The 19,902-nt window shown below is 43.3% G+C and overlaps 1 protein-coding gene across 4 annotated transcripts in view; it reads left to right on the forward strand.

The window, feature by feature from the left end:
* The window catches only part of pard3bb (par-3 family cell polarity regulator beta b), a 563,164-nt gene that overhangs the window by 156,563 nt on the left and 386,699 nt on the right, over window positions 1-19,902 (forward strand). For all 4 annotated transcript variants that reach the window (XM_082969211.1, XM_082969213.1, XM_082969212.1 and 1 more), the window contains one exon: window positions 16,917-16,996. In XM_082969211.1, the coding sequence (XP_082825337.1) occupies window positions 16,917-16,996 (80 nt within the window). The remainder of the gene's footprint in view (window positions 1-16,916; window positions 16,997-19,902) is intronic.

The following is a 19,902-nucleotide window of genomic DNA, read 5'->3' on the forward strand; positions in this document are numbered from 1 at the left end:
CAACGACAGGCCTGGCCCTGAACCCCCCACGGTAAGACCTAGTCTCCTACTGTTACAGTACCTACCCCCAGCCTCAGGGGCCCAACGACAGGCCTGGCCCTGAACCCCCCACGGTAAGACCTAGTCTCCTACTGTTACAGTACCTACCCCCAGCCTCAGGGGCCCAACGACAGGCCTGGCCCTGAACCCCCCCCCCCCACGGTAAGACCTAGCCTCCTACTGTTACAGTACCTACCCCCAGCCTCAGGGGCCCAACGACAGGCCCCCAGGTAAAAACTAGTGGGACAAAATGGTGCCGGAAGAAATGGCAGCAGTTTTATGGGCGTCCAACCTGACTAACCGGTGTCTGTATACAGCCTGTCTTTTTACTGTTGTTTTATTTCTTTACCTACCTATTGTTCACCTAATTCCTTTTTTGCACTATTGGTTAGAGCCTGTAAGTAAACATTTCACTGTGAGGTCTACTACACCTGTTGTATTCAGCATTTCACTGTAAGGTCTACTACACCTGTTGTATTCAGCATTTCACTGTGAGGTCTACTACACCTGTTGTATTCAGCATTTCACTGTGAGGTCTACTACACCTGTTGTATTCAGCATTTCACTGTGAGGTCTACTACACTTGTTGTATTCAGCATTTCACTGTAAGGTCTACTACACCTGTTGTATTCAGCATTTCACTGTGAGGTCTACTACACCTGTTGTATTCAGCATTTCACTGTGAGGTCTACTACACCTGTTGTATTCAGCATTTCACTGTAAGGTCTACTACACCTGTTGTATTCAGCATTTCACTGTAAGGTCTACTACACCTGTTGTATTCAGCATTTCACTGTAAGGTCTACTACACCTGTTGTATTCAGCATTTCACTGTGAGGTCTACTACACCTGTTGTATTCAGCATTTCACTGTGAGGTCTACTACACCTGTTGTATTCAGCATTTCACTGTGAGGTCTACTACACCTGTTGTATTCAGCATTTCACTGTAAGGTCTACTACACCTGTTGTATTCAGCATTTCACTGTAAGGTCTACTACACCTGTTGTATTCGGTGCACGTGACAAATAAACTTTGATTTGATTAGTCCCAAACCTTTAACATATCTACAGTACATACCAGGCACACTGTATCAACACGCCCTTACATACACACACACACACACACACACACACACACACACACACACACACACACACACACACACACACACACACTGAGATGTAACTACAACACCTTGACAGATCATACCAGAAGTCCATGTATACTGAACATAAAATAGAAACGCAACATGCAACAATGTCAGTATATATAAGGAAATCAGTCAGTTTATATACATCCATTAGGCCGTTATCTATGGATTTCAGATGGCTGGGCAGGGGCGCAGCCACGGGTGGGCCTGGGAGGATATAGGCCCACCCACTACGGAGCCAGGCCCAGGCCCCAGCCAATCAATTTTTCCCTACAAACGGGCATTATTGCAGACAGAAAAATACTCCTCAATTTCATCAGCTGTCTGGGTAGCAGGTGAAGATGCTGGATGTGGAGGTTCTGGGCTGGCGTGGTTACACGTGGTCTTTGGTCGTGAGGCCGGCTGGATGTGCTGCCAAATTCTCTAAAATTACATTAGAGGCGGCTTATGGTAGATAAATGAATGTTAAATTGTCAGGCAACAGTTCTGGCGGACATTCCTGAAGTCAGCAACCTTCCCGCTAGCTATGATTGGTTGAGATAATGAGTGGGCTGGACCTGCTGAGAGATGAATTCGGATTGGTCTGCCATGTAGCACGTGTCTGTCTATAATATGACCTGGTCAGTATGTGTAGGTAATCCTTTCTGACGCAGATTTTTTGAAAGAACTGCATCAGTGTTGCTCTCCACTTCCTGGAGGACCGAGTTTTGAAATCAGTGGAATTAGAGTATGAAACCTAAGGAGATGGAGGAAATTCAGGCGTTTGATTGCAAATATGCAGACGGAGTCAAAAAGAGAACACTGTTGTATAAAACACCTGTCTCTGGATTACATCTTCAAACTAAAGGGCAACCATCCGTGACAGAGAGGGAGAAGCGTCCTTCCATGTATACGGGTAAGATAGTCTAGCTACAGTGAGGGGAAAAAAGTATTTGATCCCCTGCTGATTTTGTACGTTTGCCCACTGACAAAGAAATGATCAGTCTATAATTTTAATGGATGGTTTATTTGAACAGTGAGAGACAGAATAACAACAAAAAATCCAGAAAAACGCAAGTCAAAAATGTTATAAAATGATTTGCATTTTAATGAGGGAAATAAGTATTTGACCCCTCTGCAAAACATGACTTAGTACTTGGTGGCAAAACCCTTGTTGGCAATCACAGAGGTCAGATGTTTCTTGTAGTTGGCCACCAGGTTTGCACACATCTCAGGAGGGATTTTGTCCCACTCCTCTTTGCAGATCTTCTCCAAGTCATTAACCTGTTAGGGCTAGGGGGCAGTATTGACACGGCTGGATAAAAAACGTACCCGATTTAATCTGGTTACTACTCCTGCCCAGTAACTAGAATATGCATATAATTATTGGCTTTGGATAGAAAACACTCCAAAGTTTCTAAAACTGTTTGAATGGTGTCTGTGAGTATAACAGAACTCAAATGGCAGGTCAAAACCTGAGAGATTCCTTTACAGGAAGTGGCCTGTCTGACCATTTATTGTCTTTCTTTGACATCTCATTCAATTACAAAGGATCTCTGCGGTAACGTGACACTTCCCACGGCTCCAATAGGCTCTCAAAGCCCGCGAAAAACCTGAATGTCGTCATCCCAGCCCCAGGCTGAAAACACATTATCGCCTTTCTCAAATGGCCGATCAAGGGACAATGGGCATTAGGCGCGTGCACTGTTCGCCCCCGTCTTTGTGTTTTTTCCTCTGTTTGCCGAAAAGGAGATTCCCGGTTGGAATATTATCGCTTTTTTACGAGATAAATTGCATAAAAATTGATTTTAAACAGCGGTGCTTCGAGGTACGGTATTGGAATATTTAGAATTTTTTTGTCACGAATTGCGCCATGCGCACGACCCTGATTTACCATTTCGGATAGTGTCTGGGACGCACGAACAAAACGCCGCTATTCGGATATAACGATGGATTATTTTGGACCAAACCAACATTTGTTATTGAAGTAGAAGTCCTGGGAGTGCATTCTGACGAAGACAACAAAAGGTAATCAAACTTTTGTAATAGTAAATCTGATTTTGGTGAAGGCTAAACTTGCCGGGTGTCTGAATAGCGAGCCCGTGATGGCTGGGCTATGTACTTAGAATATTGCAAAATGTGCTTTCACCAAAAAAGCTATTGTAAAATCGGACATATCGAGTGCATAGAGGAGGTCTGTATCTATAATTCTTAAAATAATTGTTATGCTTTTTGTGAACGATTATCGTGAGTAATTTAGTAAATTGTTAGTAAATTCCCCGGAAGTTTGCGGGGGGTATGCTAGTTCTGAACGTCACATACTAATGTAAAAAGCTGTTTTTTGATATAAATATGAACTTGATTGAACAAAACATGCATGTATTGTATAACATAATGTCCTAGGTGTGTCATCTGATGAAGATCATCAAAGGTTAGTGCTGCATTTAGCTGTCTTCTGGGTTTTTGTGACATTATATGCTAGCTTGAAAAATGGGTGTCTGATTATTTCTGGCTTGGTACTCTGCTGACATTAAAATAAAAAAAAATCTTTAAATAGCTGTAAAATAGTCATATGTTTGAGAAATTGAAGTAATAGGATTTTGAAGGTATTTGAAAATCGCGCCACAGGATTCAACTGGCTGTTACGTAGGTGGGACGAATTCTAGAGAGGTTAAGGTTTCGAGGCTGACGTTTGGTAACTCGAACCTTCAGCTCCCTCCACAGATTTTCTATGGGATTAAGGTCTGGAGACTGGCTAGGCCACTCCAGGACCTTAACCTCCCTGGGCAAGGTGGGACGCTTGCCCACCTTGCCCAGAAATACAAATACCTCATAAATGCTATAACTTCAATTTCTCAAAAATATGACTATTTTAAAGACAAGACTCTCGTTAATCTAACCACACTGTCCGATTTCAAAAAGGTTTTACAACGAAAGCAAAACATTAGATTATGTCAGGAGAGTACCCAGCCAGAAATAATCAGACACCCATTTTTCAAGCTAGCATATAATGTCACATAAACCCAAACCACAGCTAAATGTAGCACTAACCTTTGATGATCTTCATCAGATGACAACACTAGGACATTATGTTATACAATCCATGCATGTTTTGTTCAATCAACTGTGGCTCAGTTGGTAGAGCATGGTGTTTGCAACGCCAGCATGGTGTGTGCAACGCCAGGGTTGTGGGTTCGATTCCCACGGGGGGCCAGTACAAAAAAATGCATTAAATTAAATGTATGAAATGTATGCATTCACTACTGTAAGTCGCTCTGGATAAGAGCGTCTGCTAAATGACTAAAATGTAAATATCAAAAACCAGCTTTTTACATTAGCATGTGATGTTCAGAACTAGCATACCCACCGCAAACTTCCGGTGAATTTACTAAATTACTCATGATTAACGTTCACAAAAAACATAACAATTATTTTAAGAATTATAGATACAGAACTCCTTTATGCAATCGCGGTGTCAGATTTTAAAATAGCTTTTCGGCAAAAGCACATTTTGCAATATTCTGAGTAGATAGCCCGGCCATCACGGCTAGCTAATTTGACACCCACCAAGTTTGGCCCTCACCAAACTCAGATTTACTATAAGAAAAATTGGATTACCTTTGCTGTTCTTCGTCAGAATGCACTCCCAGGACTTCTACTTCAACAACAAATGTTGTTTTGGTTCGAAATAATCCATAGTTATATTGAAATAGCTCCGTTTTGTTCGTGCGTTCAGGTAACTATCCGAAGGGTGACGCGCGAGCGCATTTCGTGACAAAAAAAATTCAAAATATTCCATTACCGTACTTCGAAGCATGTCAAACGCTGTTTAAAATCAATTTGTATGCTATTTTTCTCGTAAAATAGCGATAATATTCCAACCGGGCGACGTTGTATTCGTTCAAAGAGGGAAAGAAAAACATGGAGAATTCAAATGAACGCGCATCTCCAGTGTCACTGTTCTCAGCCTGACCACTCACAAAATCTCCTGCTGTTTTTCGCCCAGAGACTGGAGAGACGTCATTCCACTTTCTGGCGCCTTCTGAAAGCCAATGGAAGCCTTAGAAAATGTCACGTTACAGCAGAGATGCTGTATTTTTGATAGAGATGCCAATGAAGGAGAACAAATTGTCAGACAGGGCACTTCCTGTATGGAATCTTCTCAGGTTTTGGCCTGCCATATGAGTTCTGTTATACTCACAGACACCATTCAAACAGTTTTAGAAACTTTAGAGTGTTTTCTATCCAAATCTACTCCCAGGTAGATTATATGATTACTAATTATATGCATATTCTCGTTTCTGGGCAAGAGTAGTAACCAGTTTAAATCGGGTACGTTTTTTATCTGGCCGTGCATATACTGCCCCCTAGCCCCAACAGGTTAATGTGCTTCTTCTTGAGCCACTCCTTTGTTGCCTTGGCCGTGTGTTTTGGGTCATTGTCATGCTGGAATACCCATCCACGACCCATTTTCAATGCCCTGGCTGAGGGAAGGAGGTCCTCACCCAAGATTTGACGGTACATGGCCCCGTCCATCGTCCCTTTGATGCAGTGAAGTTGTCCTGTCCCCTTAGCAGAAAAACACCCCCAAAGCATACTGTTTCCACCTCCATGTTTGACAGAGGGGATGGTGTTCTTGGGGTCATAGGCAGCATTCCTCCTCCTCCAAACACAGCGAGTTGAGTTGATGTCAAAGAGCTCCATTTTGGTCTCATCTGACCACAACACTTTCACCCAGTTGTCCTCTGAATCATTCAGATGTTCATTGGCAAACTTCAGACGGGCATGTATATGTATTCTTGAGCAGGGGGACCTTGCGGGCGCTGTAGGATTTCAGCCCTTCACGGCGTAGTGTGTTACCAATTGTTTTCTTGGTGACTATGGTCCCACCTGCCTTGAGATCATTGACAAGATCCTCCCGTGTAGTTCTGGGCTGATTCCTCACCGTTCTCATGATCATTGCAACCCCACGAGGTGAGATCTTGCATGGAGCCCCAGGCTGAGGGAGATTGACAGTTCTTTTGTGTTTCTTCCATTTGCGAATAATCGCACCAACTGTTGTCACCTTCTCACCAAGCTGCTTGGTGATGGTCTTGTAGCCCATTCCAGCCTTGTGTAGGTCTACAATCTTGTCCCTGACATCCTTGGAGAGCTCTTTGGTCTTGGCCATGTTGGAGAGTTTGGAATCTGATTGATTGATTGTTTCTGTGGACAGGTGTCTTTTATACAGGTAACAAGCTGCGGTTAGGAGCACTCCCTTTAAGAGTGTGCTCCTAATCTCAGCTCGTTACCTGTATAAAAGACACCTGGGAGCCAGAAATCTTTCTGACTGAGATGGGGTCAAATACTTATTTCCCTCATTAAAATGCAAATCAATTTATAACATTTTTGACATGCGTTTTTCTGGATTTTTGTTGTTGTTATTCTGTCTCTCACTGCTCAAATAAACCTCCCATTAAAATTATAGACTGATCCTTTCTTTATCAGTGGGCAAACGTACAAAATCAACAGGGGATCAAATACTTTTTTTCCCTCACTGTATGTTTTATGTTTTGTCTGAATATCGCTAGAAACAACAGATGAAGTTTTTTATTTTTATTTTACATACCTACCGGTAGAACATTTAATAATATCGTCTTTCAAACTTTATTTCTCAACTCCTAATATTGAGGAAATTACACCCACTGGAGTATCTGACAGAGGCATGTCTAAAAGTACTGAATCATCCTGCATGGTGCCAATATTAAACCAGCTTTAGAGCGGAATGCTGTGCTGTAATGTTCCGGATTACTCCCAGCCGACCCCCAGCCGACCCCCAGCAGACTCCCAGCCCACCCCCAGCCGACCCCCAGATGACCGACAGCCGACCCCAGCCCACCCCCAGCCGACCCCCAGCAGACTCCCAGCCCACCCCCAGCAGACCCCCAGCCGACCCCCAGATGACCGACAGCCGACCCCAGCCCACCCCCAGCAGACCCCCAGCCGACCCCCAGCAGACCCCCAGATGACCCCCCAGATGACCCCCAGCCGACCCCCAGATGACCCCCAGATGACCCCCCAGCAGACCCCCAGCCGACCCCCAGATGTCCCCCAGCTGACCCCCAACTCAGCAGAGCTCTGTGACATCACGATCTCTAGAGTACTCAGCGGAGCTCTGTGACATCACGACCTCTAGAGCACTCAGCAGAGCTCTGTGACATCACGATCTCTAGAGTACTCAGCAGAGCTCTGTGACATCATGACCTCTAGAGTACTCAGCAGAGCTCTGTGACATCATGATCTCTAGAGTACTCAGCAGAGCTCTGTGACATCATGACCTCTAGAGTACTCAGCAGAGCTCTGTGACATCATGATCTCTAGAGTACTCAGCAGAGCTCTGTGACATCATGACCTCTAGAGTACTCAGCAGAGCTCTGTGACATCATGATCTCTAGAGTACTCAGCGGAGCTCTGTGACATCATGATCTCTAGAGTACTCAGCGGAGCTCTGTGACATCATGATCTCTAGAGTACTCAGCAGAGCTCTGTGACATCATGATCTCTAGAGTACTCAGCAGAGCTCTGTGACGACATGACCAGTTAGAAGCCAAGCAGTTTACTGGGAGCCCTGGGTAGCGGAGCTCTGTCGGGTCAGAGAGAGCGAGGGATAGAGGGAAGGATATAGGGAGAGAGAGGGAAGGATAGAGGGAGAGAGAGAAGGATGGAGGGAGGGAGGGAGAGAGAGCGAGGGACAGAGGGAAGGATATAGGGAGAGAGAGCGAGGGACAGAGGGAAGGATATAGGGAGAGAGAGCGAGGGATATAGGGAAGGATATAGGGAGAGAGAGCGAGGGATATAGGGAAGGATATAGGGAGAGAGAGCGAGGGACAGAGGGAAGGATATAGGGAGAGAGAGCGAGGGAGAAAGGGAGAGAGAGTGAGTGAGGGATAGAGGGAAGGATATAGGGAGAGAGAGGGAAGGATAGAGGGAAGGATAGAGGGAGAGGGAGAAAGGGAGAGAGAAAAGGAGGGAGGGAGAAAGGGAGAGAGAGCGTTAGAGGAACAATGTTAATTGGGGGTTTGTGAATAAGAGGCTGATAGATTAAACATATAACCATTTTAATTTGAACACAGACTTGGTAGCTGGGTGTTTAGGCCTTTATTCATCTGTAGTCTCTAACTGATAGGTGTTTGATTGTTGTGGTCTAGTAGGTAAGATAGATATTTATTCATCTGTAGGCTCTAGCTGATAGGTGTTTGATTGTTGTGGTCTAGTAGGTAAGATAGATATTTATTCATCTGTAGTCTCTAACTGATAGGTGTTTGATTGTTGTGGTCTAGTAGGTAAGATAGATAGGCTCTATGTGTAGACTAAGCCAGTCGATCTACCCTCTCCTCGGGGACCTCCCTCCCCCAGCCGTTCTGTGGAAGCGGTCTATTCCATAGCTCTCACCGCTGATCTGAACTAATTATCAAGCCCCTTCATTAGGTGAATCAGGTGAGCTTAATCAGGGGTAAAAGTAAAGTGTGAACTGTCTAGGGGGTCATCAAGAGGAAGGAAGAGAACGTACTCTTGTGTTACTGACTTGCTGCACCCTCGACAACTACTATGATTATTATTATTTGACCCTGCTGGTCATTTATGAACATTTGAACATCTTGGCCATGTTCTGTTATAATCTCCACCCGGCACAGCCAGAAGAGGACTGGTCACCCCTCATAACCTGGTTCCTCTCTAGGTTTCTTCCTAGGTTCTGGCCTTTCTAGGGAGTTTTTCCTAGCCACCCCTCATAGCCTGGTTCCTCTAGGTTTCTTCCTAGGTTCTGGCCTTTCTAGGGAGTTTTTCCTAGCCACCCCTCATAGCCTGGTTCCTCTCTAGGTTTCTTCCTAGGTTTTGGCCTTTCTAGGGAGTTTTTCCTAGCCACCCCCTCATAGCCTGGTTCCTCTCTAGGTTTCTTCCTAGGTTCTGGCCTTTCTAGGGAGTTTTTCCTAGCCACCCCTCATAGCCTGGTTCCTCTCTAGGTTTCTTCCTAGGTTCTGGCCTTTCTAGGGAGTTTTTCCTAGCCACCCCCTCATAGCCTGGTTCCTCTCTAGGTTTCTTCCTAGGTTTTGGCCTTTCTAGGGAGTTGTTCCTAGCCACCGTGCTTCTACACCTGCATTGCTTGCTGTTTTGGGGGGGTTTTAGGCTGGGTTTCTGTACAGCACTTTGAGATATCAGCTGATGTAAGAAGGGCTATATAAATACATTTGATTTGAGGTAGGTATTTATGTATCCATTGTGAATCCAACGGCACCTCCTGGTCCTTGTATCTCGTAGCAGACCTGTTAGCGAAGACGTGGCCTAGCCAGTTTGCCACAGGTCTGTTTTTATTGGTAGTTGCTAGGTGATTGATGCAGGTATATTTATTTGTCCATCGTTTTCCAGTACGTGTTTGACGTAGATATATATTTATCTAATTCTGTTCCCGGCAGCACCTCAGGTCATTAACACTCCATTCCCCTAGGGGGCGCTGTCTCCTCTGGCTCAAGTCTCTCAGCACACTAATTGGACTGGGGAGTATTTTTGTGATCTCTCTCTCTCTCTCTAACCCTCTGGGGTTAATACAGGAACAAAATACTGTTATTGTAAGTGCTTTTAGCGAACACTGTAATTCAACTCCTGTGGGGAGCGGTGAGGTTGTGTGAGGACCGAGCTGTGTCGACGTCAGTGTAGATTTTCATGGTGTGTGGGTACAGCCCCAGCTAAGACATGAAACTCATTAACACATATCACTCATACCTTTATTTAACTGTAGGGGACTGGTTTACCAGAGTAAACATCACATATCATTCATACCTTTATTTAACTGTAGGGGACTGGTTTACCAGAGTAAACATCACATATCATTCATACCTTTATTTAACTGTAGGGGACTGGTTTACCAGAGTAAACATCACATATCACTCATACCTTTATTTAACTGTAGGGGACTGGTTTACCAGAGTAAACATCACATATCACTCATACCTTTATTTAACTGTAGGGGACTGGTTTACCAGAGTAAACATCACATATCATTCATACCTTTATTTAACTGTAGGGGACTGGTTTACCAGAGTAAACATCACATATCATTCATACCTTTATTTCACTGTAGGGGACTGGTTTACCAGAGTAAACATTGCGATAACTCCTCTCCCAAATGTCACCCTATTCCCTATATAGTGCACTTCTTTTGACCTGGACCCAATATATAGGGAACAGGGTACCATTTTGGATGCTGTGTTTAATTTCAGTCTGTTTTAGACAGGTCTTTGTGAACAAGCCATTGGTATTATCAGTCTGAAGGGACAGGAGAATGACATGTTGTTTCTACTGTTCATGTCTTTATTCAGTCCTGGTTCAGACCCTCCAGCCTCTAGACATGTTGTTTCTACTGTTAATGTCTTTATTCAGTCCTGGTTCAGACCCCTAGAGTATAGACATGTTGTTTCTACTGTTCATGTCTTTATTCAGTCCTGGTTCAGACCCTCCAGCCTCTAGACATGTTGTTTCTACTGTTAATGTCTTTATTCAGTCCTGGTTCAGACCCTCCAGCCTCTAGACATGTTGTTTCTACTGTTAATGTCTTTATTCAGTCCTGGTTCAGACCCCTAGAGTATAGACATGTTGTTTCTACTGTTCATGTCTTTATTCAGTCCTGGTTCAGACCCTCCAGCCTCTAGACATGTTGTTTCTACTGTTCATGTCTTTATTCAGTCCTGGTTCAGACCCTCCAGCCTCTAGACATGTTGTTTCTACTGTTAATGTCTTTATTCAGTCCTGGTTCAGACCCTCCAGCCTCTAGACATGTTGTTTCTACTGTTAATGTCTTTATTCAGTCCTGGTTCAGACCCCTAGACTATAGACATGTTGTTTCTACTGTTAATGTCTTTATTCAGTCCTGGTTCAGACCCTCCAGCCTCTAGACATGTTGTTTCTACTGTTAATGTCTTTATTCAGTCCTGGTTCAGACCCTCCAGCCTCTAGACATGTTGTTTCTACTGTTAATGTCTTTATTCAGTCCTGGTTCAGACCCTCCAGCCTCTAGACATGTTGTTTCTACTGTTAATGTCTTTATTCAGTCCTGGTTCAGACCCCTAGACTATAGACATGTTGTTTCTACTGTTAATGTCTTTATTCAGTCCTGGTTCAGACCCTCCAGCCTCTAGACATGTTGTTTCTACTGTTAATGTCTTTATTCAGTCCTGGTTCAGACCCTCCAGCCTCTAGACATGTTGTTTCTACTGTTCATGTCTTTATTCAGTCCTGGTTCAGACCCTCCAGCCTCTAGACATGTTGTTTCTACTGTTAATGTCTTTATTCAGTCCTGGTTCAGACCCTCCAGCCTCTAGACATGTTGTTTCTACTGTTAATGTCTTTATTCAGTCCTGGTTCAGACCCCTAGACTATAGACATGTTGTTTCTACTGTTAATGTCTTTATTCAGTCCTGGTTCAGACCCTCCAGCCTCTAGACATGTTGTTTCTACTGTTAATGTCTTTATTCAGTCCTGGTTCAGACCCTCCAGCCTCTAGACATGTTGTTTCTACTGTTAATGTCTTTATTCAGTCCTGGTTCAGACCCTCCAGCCTCTAGACATGTTGTTTCTACTGTTAATGTCTTTATTCAGTCTAAGAGGGAAACACTTAGTGAATAACTTCCTGTTTTTTTTAAAATTCATATCCCGAATAGAGACTTGTTTTCTATAACCTGGTTTCTGCTATCGTTTTTGATGTTGACCAGGTGGATAGCTGGCTCAAAGTGTTTTAAATGTATTATGATCCTTGTTCTTGGTAAGCTGGGACATCAGTTTTACTTTTATGATTGTTCCTCGACATAAAGGAGTTTTTCACTTTAAACAAACAAACGACAAGAACAAGAAACTCCCCAGTAAAATCTGGACAACGAGTTTGTTATTTGATGTGTTAATATCTTGTTCATTTAGTTTCCAGCAGGTTCATAGAGAAACTGTTCGGTTTTTACTGGTGTTTTACGACGCGTTTAGTTTATTAATGGATATGCTAAGCAGTGTGATGATAAATTACAATTGATTTAGTCCATTAAATCTATTGTAATTAATAGAGGGGTGGGGGTTGTACCCTAGACATCAAGTATCCAGTCCCAAATTACACCAATATAGTGTACTTCTTTTTAAACCAGGGACCACTTGGATCTCTTGTCGTCCTCCCCCCCCCCCCCCCCCCCAAAAAAAGTAGTGCATTTTATAGGGAATAGGGTTCCATTTTAGCCAACCAATCAAATTGATTATCCTTTCTTGTTCTTTCTTCTGTCTGTGACCGACAACCAACCAACTTTAAGTTGTTCCGTCTGGTATTTTACCATTAGAGCGTCCGGGCCTCGAGGGACCGCCCTTCAAGGTAGTGAGCAGTCATTCTGACTGCATTCATGTATTTCATATACGCTATTACATTAAAAATAATCATTTAGTTGTGTTTATCAAGGCCTTGGGGGGGGGGGAACATTAGAATAACATTTTATTTTTATTTAAAAATAACACAATAGTATTTTCATTAGTTTATGTTACTGTAGGCTATATGTAAAAATAAAAAAACACATTCAATTTGTGGAACGCTTTTGTTACAGCTATGAAACAGAAAGCATATGTGTTGGAATATGGTAACAGCTTATTTTATAAAGGGGGGGGGGGGGGGGGAATCAATTACCCCAAACACCAAGACACACAGTCGAAATAAACGTGGACAAATGATGAAGACATCAGTAGCTTAAACATTATTAAACATCAAATTATCTAAATAAATAGTGAAGCTCAGCAAACAAAAAAAAAAAACCAACAACAATAAGGACATTATAATGAATGGGTCGATACGACAGCAGTCCCCCCCCCCCAAAAAATACATCTTCAATTATTGTCAGGTGGTGTTTATGTGAGTCTTCACACGATGGCGTTGGTTTGGGTTGACTTGGCCGCTTTCCCTTCGTCCTAACAGCTGACCTGTTGTTTTGTATCTTTCACTTCCTTGATACACTTCCTTGATACACTTCCTTGATACACTTCCTTGATACACTTTGACGTACCTTTGTTTGGTCGTAGCGCGTAAAAAGCCTCTGGTTTTCTCTTTATTGTGTCACTGTTCAGCAGCTGTGCAGGAGCCTTGTCTTCGCTCAGAGGGGAGGGGGAGCTCCCGTCCTCACTTTGTTCATGGTGCCAGACAGACTTGTAATTTGTTCGCCCACTGACAGGGAATAAATTGTCCGTGGTGATAATTGCTTCCCCCCCCTTTGGCCAACGTAAAGATCCACATCAACACTCCCTGTAGCTTCGCAGCGACGCTCCCCGTCCAACCTGACAGAGCTGGAGAGGATCTGCAGAGAAGACTGGGAGAAACTCCCCAAATATAGGTGTGCCAAGATTGTAGCGTCACACCCAAGAAGACTCGAGGCTGTAATCACTGCCAAAGTACTGAGTAAAGGGTCTGAATACATATGGAAATGTGATATTTCCGTTTTTTATTTATTATTTACATTTGCAAAACAATTGAAAAACCTGTTTTTGCTTTGTCATTATGGGGTATTGTGATGTCATTATGGGGTATTGTGATGTCATTATGGGGTATTGTGATGTCATTATGGGGTATTGTGATGTCATTATGGGGTATTGTGATGTCATTATGGGGTTATTGTGATGTCATTATGTGGTATTGTGATGTCGTTATGGGGTATTGTGATGTCATTATGGGGTATTGTGATGTCATTATGGGGTATTGTGATGTCATTATGGGGTATTGTGATGTCGTTATGGGGTATTGTGACGTCGTTATGGGGTATTGTGACGTCATTATGGGGTATTGTGATGTCATTAAGGGGTATTGTGATGTCATTATGGGGTATTGTGATGTCGTTATGGGGTATTGTGATGTCGTTATGGGGTGTTGTGATGTCGTTATGGGGTATTGTGATGTCGTTATGGGGTATTGTGATGTCATTATGGGATATTGTGATGTCGTTATGGGGTATTGTGATGTCGTTATGGGGTATTGTGATGTCGTTATGGGGTATTGTGATGTCGTTATGGGGTATTGTGACGTCGTTATGGGGTATTGTGGTGTCATTATGGGGTATTGTGATGTCATTATGAGGTATTGTGATGTCGTTATGGGGTATTGTGATGTCATTATGGGGTATTGTGATGTCATTATGGGGTATTGTGATGTCATTATGGGGTATTGTGATGTCGTTATGGGTTATTGTGATGTCATTATGGGGGTATTGTGATGTCATTATGGGGTATTGTGATGTCGTTATGGGTTATTGTGATGTCATTATGGGGGTATTGTGATGTCATTATGGGGTATTGTGATGTCATTATGGGGTATTGTGATGTCGTTATGGGTTATTGTGATGTCATTATGGGGTATTGTGATGTCGTTATGGGTTATTGTGATGTCATTATGGGGGTATTGTGATGTCATTATGGGTTATTGTGATGTCATTATGGGGGTATTGTGATGTCATTATGGGGTATTGTGATGTCATTATGGGGTATTGTGATGTCGTTATGGGTTATTGTGATGTCATTATGGGGGTATTGTGATGTCATTATGGGGTATTGTGATGTCATTATGGGGTATTGTGATGTCATTATGGGGTATTGTGATGTCGTTATGGGTTATTGTGATGTCATTATGGGGGTATTGTGATGTCATTATGGGGTATTGTGTGTAGATTAATGAGGGGAAAAAACTATTTAATCCATTTTAGAATAAGGCTGTAAGGTAACAAAATGTGGAGAAAGGGAAGGTGTCTGAATACTTTCACACATTACACACACACACACACACACACACACAGTACACAGATGCAGGGGCACAAATGCAATGCATTATGGAATGGAAAACATGTTTTCTGGTTGAAGTGTCACTATGTTATGTTGGAGTGTTAATGTGTTATGTTATGGTTGGATCACTGGAGTGTTAATATGTTATGTTATGGTTGGATCACTGGAGTGTTAATATGTTATGTTATGGTTGGATCACTGGAGTGTTAATATGTTATGTTATGGTTGGATCACTGGAGTGTTAATATGTTATGTTATGGTTGGATCACTGGAGTGTTAATATGTTATGTTATGGTTGGATCACTGGAGTGTTAATATGTTATGGTATGGTTGGATCACTGGAGTGTTAATATGTTATGTTATGGTTGGATCACTGGAGTGTTAATATGTTATGTTATGGTTGGATCACTGGAGTGTTAATATGTTATGTTATGGTTGGATCACTGGAGTGTTAATATGTTATGTTATGGTTGGATCACTGGAGTGTTAATGTGTTATGTTATGGTTGGATCACTGGAGTGTTAATGTGTTATGCTATGGTTGGATCACTGGAGTGTTAATGTGTTATGTTATGGTTGGATCACTGGAGTGTTAATGTGTTATGCTATGGTTGGATCACTGGAGTGTTAATGTGTTATGGTTGGATCACTGGAGTGTTAATATGTTATGTTATGGTTGGATCACTGGAGTGTTAATATGTTATGTTATGGTTGGATCACTGGAGTGTTAATGTGTTATGCTATGGTTGGATCACTGGAGTGTTAATGTGTTATGGTTGGATCACTAGAGTGTTAATGTGTTGTGTTATGGTTGGATCACTGGAGTTTTAATGTGTTATGTTATGGTTGGATCACTGGAGTGTTAATGTGTTATGGTTGGATCACTGGAGTGTTAATGTGTTATGGTTGGATCACTGGAGTGTTAATGTGTTATGTTATGGTTCGATCACTGGAGTGTTAATGTGTTATGTTATGGTTGGATCACTGGAGTGTTAATGTATTATGGTTGGATTACTGGAGTGTTAATGTGTTATGGTTGGATCACTGGAGTGTTAATGTGTTATGTTATGGTTGGATCATTGGAGTGTTAATATGTTATGGTATGGTTGGATCACTGGAGTGTTAATGTGTTATGTTATGGTTGGATCACTGGAGTGTTAATGTGTTATGTTATGGTTGGATCACTGGAGTGTTAATGTATTATGGTTGGATCACTGGAGTGTTAATGTGTTATGGTTGGATCACTGGAGTGTTAATGTGTTATGTTATGGTTGGATCATTGGAGTGTTAATACGTTATGGTATGGTTGGATCACTGGAGTGTTAATGTGTTATGTTATGGTTGGATCACTGGAGTGTTAATGTGTTATGGTTGGATCACTGGAGTGTTAATGTGTTATGGTTGGATCACCGGAGTGTTAATGTGTTATGGTTGGATCACTGGAGTGTTAATGTGTTATGGTTGGATCACTGGAGTGTTAATGTGTTGTGTTATGGTTGGATCACTGGAGTGGTAATGTGTTATGTTATGGTTGGATCACTGGAGTGTTAATGTGTTATGGTTGGATCACTGGAGTGTTAATGTGTTATGGTTGGATCACTGGAGTGTTAATGTGTTATGGTTGGATCACTGGAGTGTTAATGTGTTATGGTTGGATCACTGGAGTGTTAATGTGTTATGGTTGGATCACCGGAGTGTTAATGTGTTATGGTTGGATCACTGGAGTGTTAATGTGTTATGGTTGGATCACCGGAGTGTTAATGTGTTATGGTTGGATCACCGGAGTGTTAATGTGTTATGGTTGGATCACCGGAGTGTTAATGTGTTATGGTTGGATCACCGGAGTGTTAATGTGTTATGGTTGGATCACCGGAGTGTTAATGTGTTGTGTTATGGTTGGATCACTGGAGTGTTAATGTGTTATGCCCTACAGGGGGTGAACCATGGACTGGAAAAGACAGGAGGACACAGAGCTGATGTCTCCACTACCAAACTCAACACATTCTCTCTCAGGTAAGACGTGTGTGTGTGTGTGTGTGTGTGTGTGTGTGTGGTGTGTGTGTGTGTGTGTGTGTGTGTGTGTGTGTGTGTGTGTGTGTGTGTGTGTGTGTGTGTGTGTGTGTGTGTGTGTGTGTGTGTTCTTGTACTGTGTTGATGTTCCAGTATTCTAATTCAGCATGAAGCTCTGCTCCAATGAGAAGATCAAGGCTGAGTCAAATTTGCATTTCAAGTGATTTTTTTTTATTTTAAAATGTAAAAGAAAATTAAAAATCATTTAGCGTCTGCTCTTATCCACAGTGAGTGAGCGCATCAATCTTGATCCAATACTGTGTCTACTAGCTTGTCACAAATCACCAGTCCAGTAGTGGTCTGTAGTAAACAGCATTATCTAACACACTGTTATTTAAACATACAGACAGAATTACATGTTTAGGCTGTGAGGTAAATCAGACAGGGAGCGAGGGAGGAGAGATGGGCAGGGAGCGAGGGAGGAGAGACGGGCAGGGGGGCGGGCGGGGAGCGAGGGAGGAGAGATGGGCAGGGAGCGAGGGAGGAGAGACGGGCAGGGGGGCGGGCGGGGAGCGAGGGAGGAGAGACGGGCAGGGAGCGAGGGAGGAGAGATGGGCAGGGAGCGAGGGATGAGAGACGGGCAGGGAGCGAGGGAGGAGAGACGGGTAGGGAGCGAGGGAGGAGTAACGGGGGAAGAGAGACGGGCAGGGAGAAAAGACAGACAAACAGGAAGCTGTCTCTCCTGTCCTTTGTGACCAGCTCACTAGGTTATACCACTAGTTTAACCCTAACCCTATACCTTAGACACGATAACATGTTCTGTCCTCTTCCATTTCCACGGTGCGTATCTGGACATGTCATAACTCACACACACACACACACACACACACACACACACACACACACACACACACACACACACACACACACACACACACACACACACACACACACATCACGTCCCGCTACAGGACCAGGCCAGGGGTGATGTTCGGGCAGACGGACAGACTGCTGGCTAGATGCTACTTCTGTCAGCAGTCGGAAGGGACTTTATCAGACGTTACATCAGTCAGCTCGTCACCTCTCTGTGTGTGTGTGTGTGTGTGTGTGTGTGTTAGTGTGTGTGTGTGTGTGTGTGTGTGTGTGTGTGTGTGTGTGTGTGTGTGTGTGTGTGTGTGTGTGTGTGTGTGTGTGTGTGTGTGTGTGTGTGTGTGTGTGTGTGTAAAAGAGGTTCATAAGGGCAGTGTTTTAAAATCAGTTGGCGGTATACAGGTATAAAGGGGTGTGGAATCGCTATGAAAGCATTGTTAATGTGAGTATAATGATGCATCTGAAATGACATCCTATTCCCTATATAGTGCACTACTTTATTCCAGGGCCCTATGGCACCCTATTCCTTATATAGTGCACTACTATAGACCAGGGCCCTAGAGTATATGCCATTTGGAATGCAGGCAAAGGTAAAATATTAGCTGTCTGTCTGTCTGTCTGTCTGTCTGTCTGTCTGTCTGTCTGTCTGGCTGGCTGGCTGGCTGGCTGGCTGGCTGTGTCTCACTGTCTGTCTGTCTGTCTGTCTGTCTGTCTGTCTGTCTGTCTGTCTGTCTGTCTGTCTGTCTGTCTGTCTGTCTGTCTGTCTGTCTGTCTCTCCACAGGTCTTTCCAATTAGTTACCCAACTTCAGGTATCCAACAGCACCCTTCAATAGTCCTACAGCACCATTCAATAGTCCTACAGTAATATTCAATAGTCCTACAGCACCATTCAATAGTCCTACAGTAATATTCAATAGTCCTACAGTAATATTCAATAGTCCTACAGTAATATTCAATAGTCCTACAGTAATATTCAATAGTCCTACAGCACCATTCAATAGTCCTACAGCACCATTCAATAGTCCTACAGCACCATTCAATAGTCCTACAGCACCATTCAATAGTCCTACAGTAATATTCAATAGTCCTACAGTAATATTCAATAGTCCTACAGTAATATTCAATAGTCCTACAGCACCATTCAATAGTCCTACAGTAATATTCAATAGTCCTACAGTAATATTCAATAGTCCTACAGCACCATTCAATAGTCCTACAGCACCATTCAATAGTCGTACAGCACCATTCAATAGTCCTACAGCACCATTCAATAGTCCTACAGCACCATTCAATACTCTGTATCTCTGGTGTTGGTAGAATGATCACATCCCCTCCCCTGTAGTTCTGGTGTTGGTAGAATGATCACATCCCCTCCCCTGTAGTTCTGGTGTTGGTAGAATGATCACATCCCCTCCCCTGTAGTTCTGGTGTTGGTAGAATGATCACATCCCCTCCCCTGTAGTTCTGGTGTTGGTAGAATGATCACATCCCCTCCCCTGTAGTTCTGGTGTTGGTAGAATGATCACATCCCCTCCCCTGTAGTTCTGGTGTTGGTAGAATGATCACATCCCCTCCCCTGTAGTTCTGGTGTTGATAGAATGATCACATCCCTTCCCCTGTAGTTCTGGTGTTGATAGAATGATCACATCCCCTCCGATGTAGTTCTGGTGTTGGTAGAATGATCACATCCCCTCCCCTGTAGTTCTGGTGTTGGTAGAATGATCACATCCCTTCCCCTGTAGTTCTGGTGTTGGTAGAATGATCCCATCTCCTCCCCTGTAGTTCTGGTGTTGGTAGAATGATCACATCCCCTCCCCTGTAGTTCTGGTGTTGGTAGAATGATCACATCCCTTCCCCTGTAGTTCTGGTGTTGGTAGAATGATCACATCCCCTCCCCTGTAGTTCTGGTGTTGGTAGAATGATCACATCCCCTCCCCTGTAGTTCTGGTGTTGGTAGAATGATCACATCCCCTCCCCTGTAGTTCTGGTGTTGGTAGAATGATCACATCCCCTCCCCTGTAGTTCTGGTGTTGGTAGA

Source organism: Salmo salar, chromosome 25, assembly GCF_965601325.2.
Source record: "Salmo salar chromosome 25, fSalSal1, whole genome shotgun sequence".
Taxonomy (NCBI): Eukaryota; Metazoa; Chordata; class Actinopteri; order Salmoniformes; family Salmonidae; genus Salmo; species Salmo salar.